General features: G+C 49.6%; 1 protein-coding gene across 1 annotated transcript; it reads left to right on the forward strand.

The window, feature by feature from the left end:
* Positions 1-120: 120 nt before the first annotated feature.
* Hapln4 (hyaluronan and proteoglycan link protein 4) lies at positions 121-8,298 on the forward strand. Its single transcript, XM_038326629.1, has 5 exons — positions 121-1,167; positions 1,811-1,931; positions 2,143-2,505; positions 4,762-5,085; positions 6,058-8,298. The coding sequence occupies exons 1-5, from the start codon at positions 1,165-1,167 to the stop codon at positions 6,447-6,449; spliced, it is 1,203 nt and encodes a 400-aa protein (XP_038182557.1). The 5' UTR covers positions 121-1,164; the 3' UTR covers positions 6,450-8,298.
* Positions 8,299-16,221: the final 7,923 nt, after the last annotated feature.

Here is a 16,221-nt window from a genome sequence, read left to right on the forward strand (position 1 = left end):
CACCTGAGTGCTTTAGGGAGCTGGAGCAAGGGACCATCTTCTTGTACCCATGAAAGGGTGAGGCATTCACAGCCACAGAGAGGTCAGGACACTAGGACACTCACAGTCAGCCTCTCAACAGGATGCATAACTCCGTCTTCCAGACGGGAGGACTGAGGCTCTCAGTTCGGTTGGACACACACGTAAGATCACACTGGGGAAGTCACAGCACAACTGGGGCTGTGGATGCAGCCCTTGGTAAAGTCCCTGGGTTTGTCCCCAGCGCTACATTAGCATGCTGTGGTGTACACCTGTCATCCCAGCACTGCGGAGGTAGAGGCAGGACCACCAGGAGGACAAGATCGTCTTTGGCCATGTAGCAAACTGGACACCAACCTGGACGACATTCTCACACCTAGACACACATAAAAGGTTCAGGGACAATATGTCAGTCAATAAAGTGCATGAGGACCCTAGTTCAAATCCCCCAATACTTGCGTTAAAGCAAGTGGCCGTGGCAACGATGTAAGGAAGTAGCCAGCACTGGGGTAAGGGAGTGAAGAAAGATTCTGCAGAGCCAGCAAGCTCCAGGGGTTCAGGTAGAAGCTGAGTGCATGCCTTTAATCGATACACAGTGAGCTCCAGGTTGTTTCAAACAAACAGATAAAAGGCAGAGAGTGAGAAAGACACCAAATGTTGACCTCTGAGCTACACTTGCTTGAACTCTCACACACAGGTGCACATACCACACACACACACACACACACACACACACACACACACACAGTACAGCATAACCAAGTGGGGGCATCCAATGAATTCCACAGACTGCTGCCACTGGGCTCCACAGTCTAGCCTGAGACCAGAAGTGAAGATTCTGACCCAAGGTCATACCTGGGCACAGCTGAGTTAGGGACTAATGAGGCTCACTTTTCAGGGCAACTGAAGCATGGAGTGCTCATGACTGGGAGGTCGCGATGGGTCACTATCACCACGTTCCCAGCTCAGCGCTGCCCGCCCCACTCCTGGCGCTGTGAGCACGTGCTGCCCCTTTAATGCCCCAAGTCCTCCTCCCCTTGCAGGCAAACGCCGTGATTGCACGGGCCCGTGGGACCGGCGGTCCAGCACGTTGTGCGCGTGCGCAGTTGGAAGCGCATTGGCGGCTCTGCGGGGGCCGCGAGCAGGATGGTGAGTGCAATGGTGTACGGGGTTCCCGAACTCGCCTTTGTCTCCCCTCCACACACACTCCTCTCTGCCTTTCTCCACCCTCTATTGTTTTTTCTTGCCTCTTCTTTCTTTCTTTGGCACTTTCTCCCTCTCTGCCCCCTTAATGTCTACCGCTTATTTTAGAGGGAGAAAGTGCTCACTTTTTCTTTTTCCCTCTCTCCCTACCAATCTCTCCTTCCTCTGCCACTGAGTCTCTGTCTTTTTCTGCATCTCTGTCTCTGCGTCTTTCTCTGGGTCTCCGTCTCTGTCTCTATGTCTGTCTCTGAGTCTCCGTCTCTGCATGTCTCTCTCCCGTTGTCTCTCCTGGTCTGGTTCAGTAGTCCAATGTTACCCCCTCCTCCTGCACTGTCCCCAGCCCCCCCCCCCCCCCCCGCTCACGCTGCCCAGCTTGCTGCAGTCTCCTGGCGCGCTGATAACCTTGCGGGCCCCAGTGCGGGCTGCTGTTCCCCATCCCGTGCGCTCCGGTAGCGGGGGTGGGGACCTGAGGGAGGGCGAAAGGAGTCCTGACGCTCGGACAACTCCAAGGTTGAGACCCTTTGGGGAGGGCAAGACGAGCTGCGGAGGGTCTGGACACTAGAGCTGGACGCAGCTCCTGTGCCCACAGGCGTGCGCTCCGGCGGCCCTCGGTCCCCACGCTCTCTGGGCCGTCGTCTGGGGACTCCTGCTGCTGGTCCCCGTGCCTGCCGGGGCGCAGCGTGGCAGAAAGAAAGTCGTGCACGTGCTGGGTGAGTCTTGTGCACAGCTCTGGTTCCCCGCCCTCTACCCCCCACCCCCACGACTGTGGCTAAGAGCGAACGACCGGGTTGGGGTAGGGTGGCGGGTTGCGGTGGTCCCTAACACTCAGTTTCTTCGGAGCTCCTTTCCTATCCTGGGCCGGCATCACTTCTCTGGGTCCCTCCCTACCGCACCTTTGACCTTTGATTGGTCGCCCCACAGAGGGCGAGTCCGGCTCCGTGGTGGTGCAGACAGCGCCCGGGCAGGTGGTGAGCCACCGCGGTGGCACCATCGTCTTACCCTGCCGTTACCATTACGAGGCGGCCGTTCACGACCACGACGGCGTCCGCCTCAAGTGGACGAAGGTGGTAGACCCTTTGGCCTTCACCGATGTCTTCGTGGCTCTGGGTACCCAGCACAGAGCCTTTGGTCCCTACCGAGGGCGAGCCGAGCTGCAGAACGACGGGCCCGGGGATGCCTCCCTGGTCCTCCGAAATGTCACCCTGCAGGACTATGGACGCTACGAGTGTGAGGTCACCAATGAGCTAGAGGATGACGCCGGCGTAGTCAAGCTGGACCTGGAAGGTGACCGAAGCGTGGGCAGATGAGAAAGGGGGAACGGTGTGGGATAAACCGAATCAAATTGGCACGGTAGAAACTTTACTAGGCAGGGGAATAGTTCGTTTAAAAATATTTAGTACAGCTTTTTGTTTGTTTGTTTGTTTGTTTGTTTGTTTGTTTGTTTTTCGAGACAGGGTTTCCCTGTAGTTTCTAGAGCCTGTCCTGGAACTAGCTCTTGTAGACCAGGCTGGCCTCGAACTCAGAGATCCGCCTGTCTCTGCTGGGATTAAAGGCGTGCGCCACCACCGCCCGGCTTTAGTACAGCTTTTATTGATATGTATATGTTTGAATGTGTGGAGCTGGAGTTGCAGGTGGCTGTGCACTGCCTGAGGTCGATGTGGGAAAACTCTCACGGTCCTTTGAAAGAGAAGCAAGAATTCTCCCTTCCCCCTTTCCAGACAGGGTCTCACTGTGTAGCCCTGCCTGTCCTAGAACTCACTCTCTGTAGACCAGGCTGGCTCCAAACTCACAGAGACCCTCTTGCCTCTGCCTCCTGAGTCTGGGATTAAAGGCCTTCAGAAAGTATTTTAACTGCTGAGCCATCTCTCTCTCCTGCCCTAGCTCTAAGATTAAGACAGGGCTACGTGGAGCCTAAGTTGGCTTTGAACTCTTCATCTTTAAAGGAAAGTTTACTGAATTTGTGGTGTGTGTGTGTATGCATATGAGTACTTGCATGGAGGTCACAAACAATTTACAGAACGGATTCTTTCCTTCTGCCAATAGGTCCTGGAATAGTACTCAACTCATCAGGCTTGGTGGCAAATCCCCTTACCCTCTGAGCCATTTTGCTGGTCTCTCTGAACATTTTAACGGTGGTAAATCATAGTAGCTGGCTTCCTTAGATGCTTTCTGTTTGCTAGCCACTTAGCTGAGGGGTGCTCTGGAGTTTCTTATTTAATCCCACCAAATCCCCTAGGTAGATAGCTATTAGCGAGGAGGTGAGCTCTGTCTGCAGGAGACTGGGCATCTCTGAGTCTAGGAAGCAACAACTTCACACTGACATTGCAACAGAAGCACTTAAATATAAATATGGCAAACTAGGGAGCTCAACCCTCTGCCTAACCTTTCAGGTGCCAGTGTGGAGGAATCCAGCGCTAGGAACAGACATTCCCAGCTCCGTGGTCCTCTTGGGAAGGATTCAGGTTTTTTTGGATTATCAGAACATCAGGACTGAGGAGGGTTAAGAGTTGAGTTTATAGGGTGGTGGTGGCACACGCCTTTAAACCCAGCACTGGGAAGTAGAATGATTAGTAAAATTTTTTGTTATATGTTCCTCGCCTAATATTGTTTACTTCTTGTAATTTTATATGATCTGTTCCCATTGTATATAGTTGTATTTGGTTTCTGAATCTGCCTTATTTAGACAAAAGGGGGAGATGTTGGGGCAGCTGGCCCAATCCCTGCGTTCAGGGGCGTGGCTGCCCCAGGGGAGTAGGGTATCCTTAAAAAGGACCGGGCCCCGGAAGGAGCCCCTGTTCTTGTCCCCCGCGTTACCTTCTGCTTCGCTGGACCCTTGGTTCTGTAAGTTCCCTTATTTTCTCCTTTTATTAAAAGTGATTTCCTATAAAAAAAAAAAAACCCAGCACTTGGGAGGTAGAGGCAGGTGGATCTCTGTGAGTTCAAGGCCAGCCTAGTCTACCAAGCTAGTTCTAGGAAAGCCAGAACTACACAGAAAAAAACTGTCTAAAAAAACCAAAGACCAAAACAAAACAAAAAACAGCAACAACAAAAACAAACAAAAAATTGAGTTTTTTTTTCTTTTTTTTGGGGGGGGGGGTTTCGAGACAGGGTTTCTCTGTGGCTTTGGAGCCTGTCCTGGAACTAGCTCTTGTAGACCAGGCTGGTCTCGAACTCACAGAGATCTGCCTGCCTCTGCCTTCCGAGTGCTGGGATTAAAGGCGTGCGCCACCACCACCCGGCTAAAAATTGAGTTTTTTTTTTTTTTGTTTTTTTTTTTTTTGGTTTTTCGAGACAGGGCAGGTGGAAAAGGATAGAAGAACATGAGCAAAGGTCTCCGACCATAGAAGAGGAGTAGGCATGATTAAGTATGTTAAGGAGGAGGGACAAGTCCCAAGCATAAATCAAAGGATGTGTGTGAGCTGGCCAGAAGTGTGGCCAGACCCGAGGGCCAGAGAGAAGAATAAACTGGAAGGTTCTGGTTCATGTAAGGTGCATGAGAAACTGGGGTACCCTGATAGGTTCCCATTTGTTTTCATCTAGGCGTGGTCTTCCCCTATCACCCTCGTGGAGGCCGCTACAAGATGACTTTCGTAGAAGCACAGCGAGCTTGCGCTGAACAGGATGGCATTCTGGCATCCGCCGAGCAGCTGCATGAAGCCTGGCGCGATGGCCTGGATTGGTGCAATGCAGGATGGCTACGCGATGGCTCCGTGCAGTATCCAGTGAGCCAGGCGAGGGAGCCCTGTGGCGGGGCAGGGAGCAATGGGGCTGGTGAAGGCACCAATGGAGGCGTGCGCAATTATGGATATCGCCATAACGCTGAGGAACGCTATGATGCATTCTGCTTCACGTCCAACCTCCCTGGTGAGTTAAGCCCTTCTCTAGTAAAAGCTTAAGTCCCGGCCTCTGGAAGGATACCCGCCCCAAGATTTTAGGCCCACTTTTCTGAAGTGAGGCTCCACCCATAAATACATAGGTTCCACCGACCCACCCACACTCCGCCCCCCACCCCCGGGAATCTTTTTCTCTTTCCTCCTAAGCATTATGCTCTCTCCCTGGGACAAGGCACACCCCTCAAGTTCAAATGACACCTGCTTTACATGCACAGGCTCTGACCCATGGAGGGTAGCCCCACTCCTGAGTGTATAGGTTCAGCCCCTAGAAGGAAGTTCGCCCAAGCGCTTATGCCCTGCCCCCTAAAAGAAAAGAAGTTCCACGCCGAGAGCATAGTCTCCAACTCCTTGGTGAAGACTGGCCCTAACCACTTAGCCACAGGGCCTGGTAGATGGAGAGAAGTTTGTCTCAGAAACATAGACTCTTGTTTGTGCATAGGCCCCATCCCTAAGGGCACAGGCTCTTGAGTGAAAACCCCCTCCCCCATACACGCACAATAGGCTCCGCCCAAGGAGAGAGGCCCATTTCAAGCACATAGTCTCCCCCCCCCTCGAGAAAGGCCTGTCGGAAATGCATAGGGCCTGCCCCGTGGTTGGAGGTCCATTTCAAGAGTTTAGACCCTGCTCCCAAGAACACAGATCCCCGCCAAATGACATAGGCTCGGTCCACTGGCGAAAACCTTCTCATAGGCCCTCGCCTCCAGGATCACCGACCCCACCCCTAAGAATCAGGCCCCGCCCCCTCCGCCTTGCCCTGAGCTACTAGGAAGAAGACTTTCCAGAGCCGCCACAGAGGGGCAGTGAAATGCCCCGTGACACCGGCGTCGCACTGGCAGAAGTCAATGGCAGGGAAGGGGATGGACCCGGAGCTGGGAGCCTCAGGCTTCAGGAGCCCTGAGGGCCCAGCCCCGGCCTAGTGCTGACTCGCCCCCGGGTCCCGCAGGCCGCGTGTTCTTCCTGAAGCCTCTCCGGCCGGTGGCCTTGGCCGGGGCAGCTCGCGCTTGCGCGGCGCGCGGTGCGACAGTGGCCAAGGTTGGGCAGCTGTTCGCCGCGTGGAAGCTGCAGCTGCTGGACCGCTGCACTGCCGGCTGGCTGGCCGATGGCAGCGCGCGCTACCCCATCGTGAATCCGCGAACTCGCTGCGGGGGGCCCCGGCCGGGCGTACGCAGCCTCGGTTTCCCTGAAGCCTCACGACGTCTCTTCGGCGTCTACTGCTACCGCGCTCCAGGTGCCCCAGACCCGGCTCCAGGAGGCTGGGGCTGGGGCTGGGAGGGCGGAGGAGGCTGGGCAGGAGGGTCGAGGGACCCGGCTGCCTGGACCCCGCTGCGTGTCTAGGACTGCGAGGACTGGCGTTTGGGGATGTTGGTGGCGAGCCAGCCCTGCACACCCCATGGAGACAGACTACATACCAGAAAACCCTTGAACACGCCACACCCCCGTGGTGTGCTGAAGGCTGACTCAACTACCTGTGGTCTTAGGACACTGACCACACCTCCTGATGTCTCCTTGATACACGATGTACCCTGCAGTGCCCTGCACGCTGACACACCAGTTGAGGTCCTTGTTCGCTGACTGTGCCACTCTCTGAGACACCCTGATAGTGGCCAAGCCCACTTTTCTGGATAGTGGATGTCCTATCTTCGCGACTTTGTCTGGAAGAGCCTCGCTCCCCATCCTCAACTTCCAGGATCTCAGTAGACCAACAAGACTCCACGGTTTCCTAAAAACCTTTCTGTGGCCTCCTGGAAAACAGTCCCTGTCAGTCACCTGGAGGCTGGACCCCCAGGATTAACTGGAGACTGGCCACACAAACCCTCTGCCTTTCCCAGGAGCTGGAAAGCTGGTCTTAGACAGTCGACTGTCCACTGACTTTTCCTCATTATTTGGTGAAGAAACAGAAAACTATGAGTCAAAAGGTGGCCACGCCCTGTTCCAGCAGAGGTGGCTTAGAGGCTGGGTATTCCTGCTCTTCCAGAGGGTCTAACTTTCCAGGGTAGCATGCCTAATCCCCAGTCACTATGGAAGAGAGTCCCAACACCTCTGGCTTCATGGGAGAATGTTCCCAGCTGGCTCCCAGGAACAGTGGCCATGCCTACCCCTCAGGTATTTCTCTGGCCAGAGATTAGACTCGCCTGAATGTCCCTTCGCAGCCTCCTTGGAGCTGTCACCAAAGACATCATTTCCTCAAACCTGAAACCCCTGAAAATGTCACTTGCTATAGAGACATGCTGCTCGGCTTCTTAAGATGAAGTCACTAGCGCATCTTTACTTGTCCTCTCCCCCTACACCGGTTCCACGCTTTCCTTTCTTACTGGCCTAGAGCCCAGACACCTACCACTCCATTTCCAAATGTCCCCATCCTGATGGACCACTATGGAGACTGTTTTCCCCAGAGTCCTCAGGGTGACCCAGCATTCATTTCTCTAGGCCTCTCCATGGAAACAAGCTGCCCCATTCCCAAGGTGCACCTCCCGCTCTTCTCAGCCGACCGAATCCCTCCCCGAGAGAGCTTAAACCTCACAGCTGTTGCCATGGAGACCAAACTCTGGTGTCCAAGATAACAGAACACCTGTCCTTCCAAGGTTTTCCCTCCAGGGTCCTGTCCTGCTCAGCTGTCGCCATAGAGACCGTCAATGTCTCCATGACAACTGATCTGCAGCTCTGAGGAACTTCTTGCCAAGGGCAGAGTTCTGATTGGAGCTGCCTACTGTGTTCCCTTCTTCAGATGGGCCCAGACAGGGCTTTGCTTCTGGAGCAGCTGCCTGCCACAGTTCATTTGCATGCTAACTCTACAACAGGCAGCAGTTGAGCAGGAGCCACTACTGAAATCCCAGCATTTTAAATTATCACCCTGTAGGTGAGAAAAATGACTGTAGCTCCACACAGGGTCAGAGCTTTCCTTCCTGGAGATCAAGGAGGGTAGAATGTTCCTGAAACCACCAATTCAGTTTCCGAGGGACCACGTATGTTCAAGGGTCAGGGCCAACATCCAAAGACTGTATAGTCAGGGCCATCCCAGACGCAGGGTTTCCCAGCTCTGAGGTACTGCTTGGAGTAGCAGGTGCCCTTGCCAGCACCCTCCTGCCTGCCCCATTCTGTAAAACCCACCTTTGAGTCTGGAAGCTGGGTGGCTGTGGGCTCAAGCCATACATTTTGTTGTAAAATGTTTGACCAAGTGACAGAACTTGATGTAGGTGTGTCTTCTATCTATCTGATGATTTCATTGGATAATTAATAAAGAAACTGCCTGGCCCATCTGATAGACCAGCCCTTAGGTGGGTGGAGTAGACAGAACAGGAAGAAGGAAGTGAGGTACGTGGCTCAGTCAGATGCCACGCCTCTCCTGAGTTAGACAGACTGCCATGCCTCTGCTCAGGGAGAGAGTTGGGATGAAGCCAGCCGCCAGGTCAGACGTGCTGAATCTTTCCCGGTAAGATACCATTTGTGGTATTACACAGATTATTAGATATGGGTTAGTCGAGATGTGAGAAAGAGGCTGGAATTAATGGGCCAGACAGTGTTTAAAAGAATACAATTTGTGTGTTGTTATTTCGGGTGTAAAGCTAACCATGCAGGAGCCGGGTGGGATGAAAAGCAGGCCTGCCCGCAGCTCCACACTACAGAATGGCGCCCAACGTGGATAACTGAATCCACAGAAAGCTTGAGAAAGCTTGGGAAAGAATAGAGTAAAACATGGCTTCTTGGTAGCAGCAATTTCTCGGGTCTGAACGTGTGTTTTTCGGTTTTCAGCCATAGCCAGAAAAAAAGCTATGCTGTTTAAAAATGCCGGCTTTCTGGGCTGTCCTGCCAGTGCAAACTCTGACTCTTTGAGGCAGGAGGGCCGGCTACAGAGAGAGGACTTGAGTGTTGTCTGTGGACATACTTTTGCAGCTTGCTTGCTGGCAGGGACCATGAAACGCCATAGAGTTGTGGCCATAAACATGGCTACAGCCGGTACCTCTGCCATGAGGCTGGAAAGCTAAGGAATGGGCTGGATCTAGCTGTCAAAGCCACGGCTTCAGTCTTACCGATATTGTTTGGTAAATTAAAGACTCATGTGGTCACAAAAAGAGAGATATACAGTAAAAGAAAGATTCAAAGTCGAAGAAAACATCAAAATGGTTTACAATGTGTTGAAAATATATGCAGGCTAAAGGTGACAGTTCTTAAAATTAAAAAAAAGGAAGTAGTTTGTTGTGGTGGTACACACCTTTAATCCCAACACTTGGGAGACAGAGATTGACCTCTGTGACTTCAAGGTGTGGTAGCACACACCTTTAATCCGAATGCCTGGGAGGCAAAGACAGACAGATCTCTGCGAGTTCAAGGTGTTGTAACACACACCTTTAATCCCAGCACTTGGGAAGCAGAGACAGTGGATCTCTGAGAGTTCAAGGACAGCCTGGTCTAAAGAGTTATTCCAGGCCAAAGATATATAGAGAACCTGTCTCAAAAAAGTAAAAGTAAAAATAAATGAAATAGAGGTTAAAATATAGCCACACAAAGATGGAAAATACGCAGAAAATCTTGATACTGTATGCTATTATGCTCTCGTTGAATTGTTTAAATGCTGAGGAAGGAGCAACAGCTGCTAAAAGATATTTGTTTATAAATGCTGCTGAACTAATCCAACATAGATATTTTGAAAATACCTTGACTTCAGAATTTGGATCTAAGGATATGATACTTTGGAAAAGAGATTCTTTTGTTTTTACAGAAAATGAGACCCTATGGATTGCTTCTATCCCAATATGGTATGATAGACCACGCCCTCCTGAAGGTTGCTGTGAACACCCTCAAAAAATTACTTTACGCAACTGATGACTGAGATGAACATGGCACATAGCTTACAACATAAAAGATGTGATTAACAGCGCCCCCATTCAGCAGGAAGCAGTTTGGAGAGAAATAACTGTGCCCATGTTCCCAAATATTGTTTATAAATGTCCTTTTACATTTAAAGGGGGATATGATATAGATATGAATAATTTGCATTGATATGGATTTTGCTTTAGTGATACAATTTTGTTATATGTATATGTATTTCTAATAATGATTAAGGTATTGTGAATGTGTAGTTCATTTAAAAATGTAATGTATAATTAGGAAATATAGGTTGTTAATGGATAATCATTGATAATAGTCAAGCTTGTAGTTATATTAGATTTTCTAGATGTATAGAGATATATTTCAGTTAGATAGGCATTCCTAATATCTTTCAATGACTACAGAATATGGCATTTAATGTTTTAATAACTTAGGGTTTTTCATGACAATGAGACACGTCGGCCTTTGGCAGCACCAGCTACTTCAAGAGGAAGATGGGCATCAAAGAGGCTACTTATGGAGTTTGATAGCCATTTTGGCAAGAAACTGCTCTTGCCTGGACTATTGGCATAAACTGGACACAAAGAACCCTCAGAGAGAGGACTGCTGAAGTTGCCTAAAAGTGAGATGATCTTTCGGGGTTCCTGATTCATGAAAGAGACTGTGAGACATTCTGCAGGACACAGCAGAAAGTGACTGAACTGCCTTCGAAATTTCCTGCTTCGTGGAAATGTCTGCTGAAAACTATGGACCTGAAGGCTGAAGATGGATGCCCCAATGGTACAAAAGAACTTTGGGTGACTGTCCAGGTAGCAAGATGTCTCTATGATTTCTAGAGTTTTGGAAGTAGCTTACTTCTTGTTCACCTAGGTAATATTATATCCTTCTGGAGTCTTTGATGGAGTTGAAGAATAAATAGATAGTTATAGTTTTCCTTAGTTATGATAAAAGATAAAGTAGATATAAATATTGTAACTGTAATTCTTACTTGATAACTGTTTTGTTATATGTAATTTTACTATGTTAAAGTGAAAGCTTTTCTTTTTTGTTTAAACAGAAAAAGGGGAAATGATGTAGGTGTGTCTTCTATCTATCTGATGATTTCATTGGATAATTAATAAAGAAACTGCCTGGCCCATCTGATAGACCAGCCCTTAGGTGGGTGGAGTAGACAGAACAGGAAGAAGGAAGTGAGGTACATGGCTCAGTCAGATGCCACGCCTCTCCTGAGTTAGACAGACTGCCATGCCTCTGCTCAGGGAGAGAGTTGGGATGAAGCCAGCCGCCAGGTCAGACGTGCTGAATCTTTCCCGGTAAGATACCATTTGTGGTATTACACAGATTATTAGATATGGGTTAGTCGAGATGTGAGAAAGAGGCTGGAATTAATGGGCCAGACAGTGTTTAAAAGAATACAATTTGTGTGTTGTTATTTCGGGTGTAAAGCTAACCATGCAGGAGCCGGGTGGGATGAAAAGCAGGCCTGCCCGCAGCTCCACACTACAAGAACTTGACCAGGCTGTTTCCTCTCTGGACCAGGATTGCTCGGGGGTCACACAGAGCAGCCTGCAGCCCCGTGTTCAATAAACCTTTGTTCCTTTTGATGACTGAGAAACATGGCTGCCGTGCTCCTCTGTCTCTGTAGTGGGCTTCTCAGGCTGGGCTGGGAAGCAGCTGCCTCCTTCAGTGCCCACCCGCCCAACACTGAGACACAGAACAGGACCCTATGAAATACTCTGACTTCCTCAAGTGCATAGTGGGATATGTGCATAATAATCCTGTAATTTTACAATTACAGCTAGGATCTGGTTATAGAACTTAGGTAGTCATCTATAATTTTTATTTTTACATGTTTGTGTTTTGTTTGCACTACTATGCCTATGCCTGCTGCCCCTGGAGGCCTGAAGAGGGAGTTGTATCCCCTAAAACTAGAGTTATGGATAGTTGAGCCTCAGTCCTCTGGAAGAGCAGCCAGTCTCTTAAACACTAGGCCATCTCTCCAGCTCCTAATTTTTATTTGTAAACTTTATTCATTTGCTTTTTTTTTTTTTTTTTTAGTATGTGGAGTGTGTATGAGTGGTCAGACGACGCGCCTGGGTCTCAGGGGTTAACTAACAGTCATGCAGTCCTGGACCAATCAGAGTTGCTCTGGGAAATGAGCCATACCATTGGCTGAACTGGGAGGAATGGTTCCACCTCTTCAGTCTCACCCAGTGAAAACAGGGAACTTTAGATAGGAAAGAGAAAAACTCAGAAGCTGGATTCACTTCAGGGATGGAAAAAAATTATCTGTAAGTTTATCCCACTCTGACCCATGCGGTCCCAGCACCCTAATCACCTTCCTAATAAGCTGGGTGTGCTGGCACACACTGTTAATGTCAGCTCTCTGGAGGTAGAGGCAGGTAGATCTCTGACTTCAAGACCCACTTGGGCTGCAGCAATGGTTCTCAATGTGTGGGTCTTGGCCCCTTTGGGAATCACATATATTTACAATGATTCATAACAGTAGCAAAATTACTGTTACAAAGCAGCAACAAAATAACTTTATGGTTGGGGTCACCTCAGCGTGAGGAACACGTCAATGCATTAGGAAGGTTGACAACCACTGGTCTGTAGAGTGAGTTTTAGGCTAGTTAAGGCTATATAGTGAGACACTACTTTAAAAAATAGAACATCCTCCCCCCAAATAAACTAAGCTAAAGCTGGGCGGTGGTGGCGCACACCTTTAACCCCAGCACTCATGAGGCAGAGGCAGGCCGATCTCTGTGAGTCTTAGGTCAGCCTGGTCTACAAGAGCTAGTTCCAGGACAGGCTCCAAAGTTACAGAGAAACCCTGTCTTGAAAAAAAAAAACAAAACTGGGATTAAAGGTGTGGGCCACCCTGCCTGGCCTCCTTTCCTGCTTTTGTTTCTTGTTTTTTTTTTTTTTTTTTTTTTTTAAAGATTTATTTATTTATTATATGTACAATATTCTCAGTATTCTGTCTGCAGGCCAGAAGAGGGCACCAGATCTCATTACAGATGGTTGTGAGCCACCATGTGGTTGCTGGGAATTGAACTCAGGACCTTTAGAAGAGCAGGCAGTGCTCTTAACCGCTGAGCCATCTCTCCAGCCCCTTGTTTCTTGTTTCTAACAGGGTCATACGTAGCCCAAGCTGTTCTTGCTCACACCTGAGTGCTGGGTAAGGGTTGTGCACACTGCTTCTGTCCGTTGAGATGTGTGTGTTGGTCATGTTTCTTCTCTCTGTGACCAGATGCCAGGCAGAGAAAATTAAGGGAAAAAGGATTGATTAGACTCACAGTTCGAGGATACAGTCTGTCACAGTGGGGATGTCTCAATGGCAGGGGCATGAGGCATCGGGTGCACTATGCCCAGTCAGGGAGCAGAGTAATGAATGCTGCGAGTCCCCATTTTCTCTGTTTTTACACTGGTTTTGTTTCGTTTGTAAGATTTCTTTATTTTGTGGGGGAGGGGAGAACACACTTCATGTTCCCTTATGGTTCTCCACTAATACCATGGGTTCAGGGAACTGAACTAAAACCATCAGGCTTAACCGCAAACACCTTTGCCAGCAGAGCCATCTTGATGATGTTTTCAATAAATCAGTTTTTCAGGATGACTTTAGTCTTTTCTCTGTCTGAAACCGTGGTCACCCCCCACCAAGTCTAGCTCATTCTATGCCTCCATTGCACCCTCCTTGCCTGGCATGCAGGTGCACACCTGGGAGGCCAGTGCAGGGAGAGCTTGAGTTTGTGTCTGCCTGGGACACATAGTGATCTCTGTAAAAACTAAATTAATAAATGAAGAAGACAAAGACTTCTCTGCACTCCCCTCTGCACACAGCAGCAGCTTGTGATAATGTTCATCCTGTGGCTGCAGCGCATCTAGTGGAGCATGTGGCCAAGCTGGTAGCGGACTCTCCTAGCATTCCCAAAGCTCCCAGCATCCCATAAACCAAATGTGGCAGCGCTGGAAAGGCAGAGGCAGGTGAAATCTCTGTGAGTTCGAGGCCAACCTGGTCTACAGAGAGAAACTTTGTTTCCAAAACAGAAAACAAACAAACAAAAAACCCCAATCAATCAGGAGTTCAAGGTTATCCTCAGAACTTAAGGAATTCTGGCCAGCCTAGGTTATAAGAGTCCTCACGTCAAAGAAACACAGACACCCAGTGAATAATACCAGACAGGTGAATGGGTGAGAGGCAGTCTCAGGGGACCACAGGCAAAATGAACTGTTAAAAAATTTTATTAAAATGTCCAAAGAAGTACATTAACATCCACAATGTCAGCACAGATTCACGGAAGTTCGAAGCCCCAAGAGAAAACCCAGCAGAACCTGTAACCATTCCACACACTCACACTTCTGCCACATACATGGCCCACAGAGGGAAGGAGCAGAAGACAAATCTCCACAACAGAAAATGCCAAAGGCCCTCTATTTCTGGAGCAGGACAGGGCCAGGGCACAGCACTGAGCCCCCAGCAGCCATATTCCAGCAGGCCACATCCCCAGTCCTCCTGCCTGGGATCGCCAAAAGCTTGGCTACGGTTCTTCCCTCTCTGAACCATGAAATGTTAGTAAGAAAACAGCTGTGGGCCCAGCTTCCCAGAGGCCAGACTTTTCGCAGCAGGGGCCACTACGGATCAGGATCCACTTTGCTTTTCTCAACCAATTCCCAAGCCTGTGTGTGTGTGTGTGTTCATGAGCCAGTAAAAGGTCACTCTTTTCCTCCATACACAAAGCAAAGTTTGAAGCAAAAATGAATACCAGGGTTTGGAAATGAGGCTAAGTTGATAGTGTTTGTAGAATAACTGATAAGAGTGCCTGCAGCTCGGCGGGCGCAGTGCCTGCAGCTCGGCGGGCGCAGTGCCTGCAGCTCGGCGGGCGCAGTGCCTGCAGCTCGGTGGGTGCAGTGCTTGCAGCTCGGTGGGTGCAGTAGTATGCCCAAAACTCTGGGTTCCATTCCTAGTACTGTATATACCAACTATAGTGGTGCACACCTGTCATTCCAGCACTTGGGAAACTGAGACAGGAAAATCAGGAGTTTAAGGTCATCCTCAGCTACACAGTACATTCAGGCCAACCTGGGATACATGAGGCCCTGTTTAAAAAACAAAGCAACTTTACACTGATTACAATGCACAGAACAAAATCCTTCCTGTCTGTAACTTTGCCTTCCTCTAGTATTGAAACCTCATTACCTTCATGTATAAAATGGGAGACTAAGGGCCAGCTGGGCTGCTGAGAAGAATCGAGGGCAATGATACAATGACTTGGGTGACTTACTCAGTAACTGCCCAAGGCAGTTACTTCATCCATGAGGGATGAAGGCTCAGTAAACACAGTTCCATTCGTATTGATCCCTTGAGTAGGCCATACATACACTTGCTTAGGAAGAGCTGGGGAAGGAACCCAGGACCTTGTGCGGGTCTGGCTAAGCACTTGCCCCTGCCCTTCCAGACCAGGTCCCCCACATTTTGAAAATCTTACTTATTTTGTGCTTGTGCAGTGTGTGTGGAGGCTGGGTTTGTATGGGTGGGGGCTTGTGTCTGCTCGTGTTGCAGTGCACATGTGAAGGTCAGATGACCTTTAGGAGCTGGCTCTGGTCTTCCACTTGTTTCTGCTGTGCTACACCCTTCAGGCCAGCTGGCTCACAAACTTGCTGTCTCTGCCTGCCTCACAATACAAACATTGGGATTACAGATTCATGTCACCCCACCTGGCGTTCTTGTTTTGAAACATGGGTTGCAGAGATTAAACTGGCTTCTTCAGCTAGCATCTTCAGCTAGCTTCTTCAGCTGTGGTCAAGCTCCACGTGGTGGTTTTAACACAAATCCAGAGGTTTTAAACCCAGACTGGAGGGCCTGAAAGTAGAGACAAATCTCTGGCCCCTCTGGGTAATGAACCCCACCCCTAGCTTGGGGAAGTCTTTTCTGAGGTGCAAATGGGAAGAGGGAGTATAAGTGGGCTCTGTCACATCTTAAAAGTGTGAGACTAAGTGTGAGACAGGTGTGTGTGTGTGTGTGTGTGTGTGTGTGTGTGTGTGTGTGTGTGTGACTTCTAACACCTAACATCACTCCTCTCTACAACGGGACCACAAGGAGCCCACTGACAAGGTGTGGGGACAGGATGCAGTAGGGCAGGGGTAGGGCCTGAGGCAGGGGATTTACTGAGGTCTGCAGAAAGGGTTTGGTAAGGGCTAGAAAATGTGGCACCTACTTGGTCCAGGCAGGAGGTTATCTGTCTCCCTGAGAGATGGAAGGCGAGGAAGGCAGTGGCAG

Source organism: Arvicola amphibius, chromosome 4, assembly GCF_903992535.2.
Source record: "Arvicola amphibius chromosome 4, mArvAmp1.2, whole genome shotgun sequence".
Classification (NCBI taxonomy): Eukaryota; Metazoa; Chordata; class Mammalia; order Rodentia; family Cricetidae; genus Arvicola; species Arvicola amphibius.

Bases quoted from the DNA above. Each gene is read 5' to 3' on its own strand.
- Hapln4 (XM_038326629.1), top strand. The intron at 2,506-4,761 runs GTGACCGAAGCG...GTTTTCATCTAG, and splicing joins AGTCAAGCTGGACCTGGAAG to GCGTGGTCTTCCCCTATCAC. The intron at 5,086-6,057 runs GTGAGTTAAGCC...CGGGTCCCGCAG, and splicing joins CTTCACGTCCAACCTCCCTG to GCCGCGTGTTCTTCCTGAAG.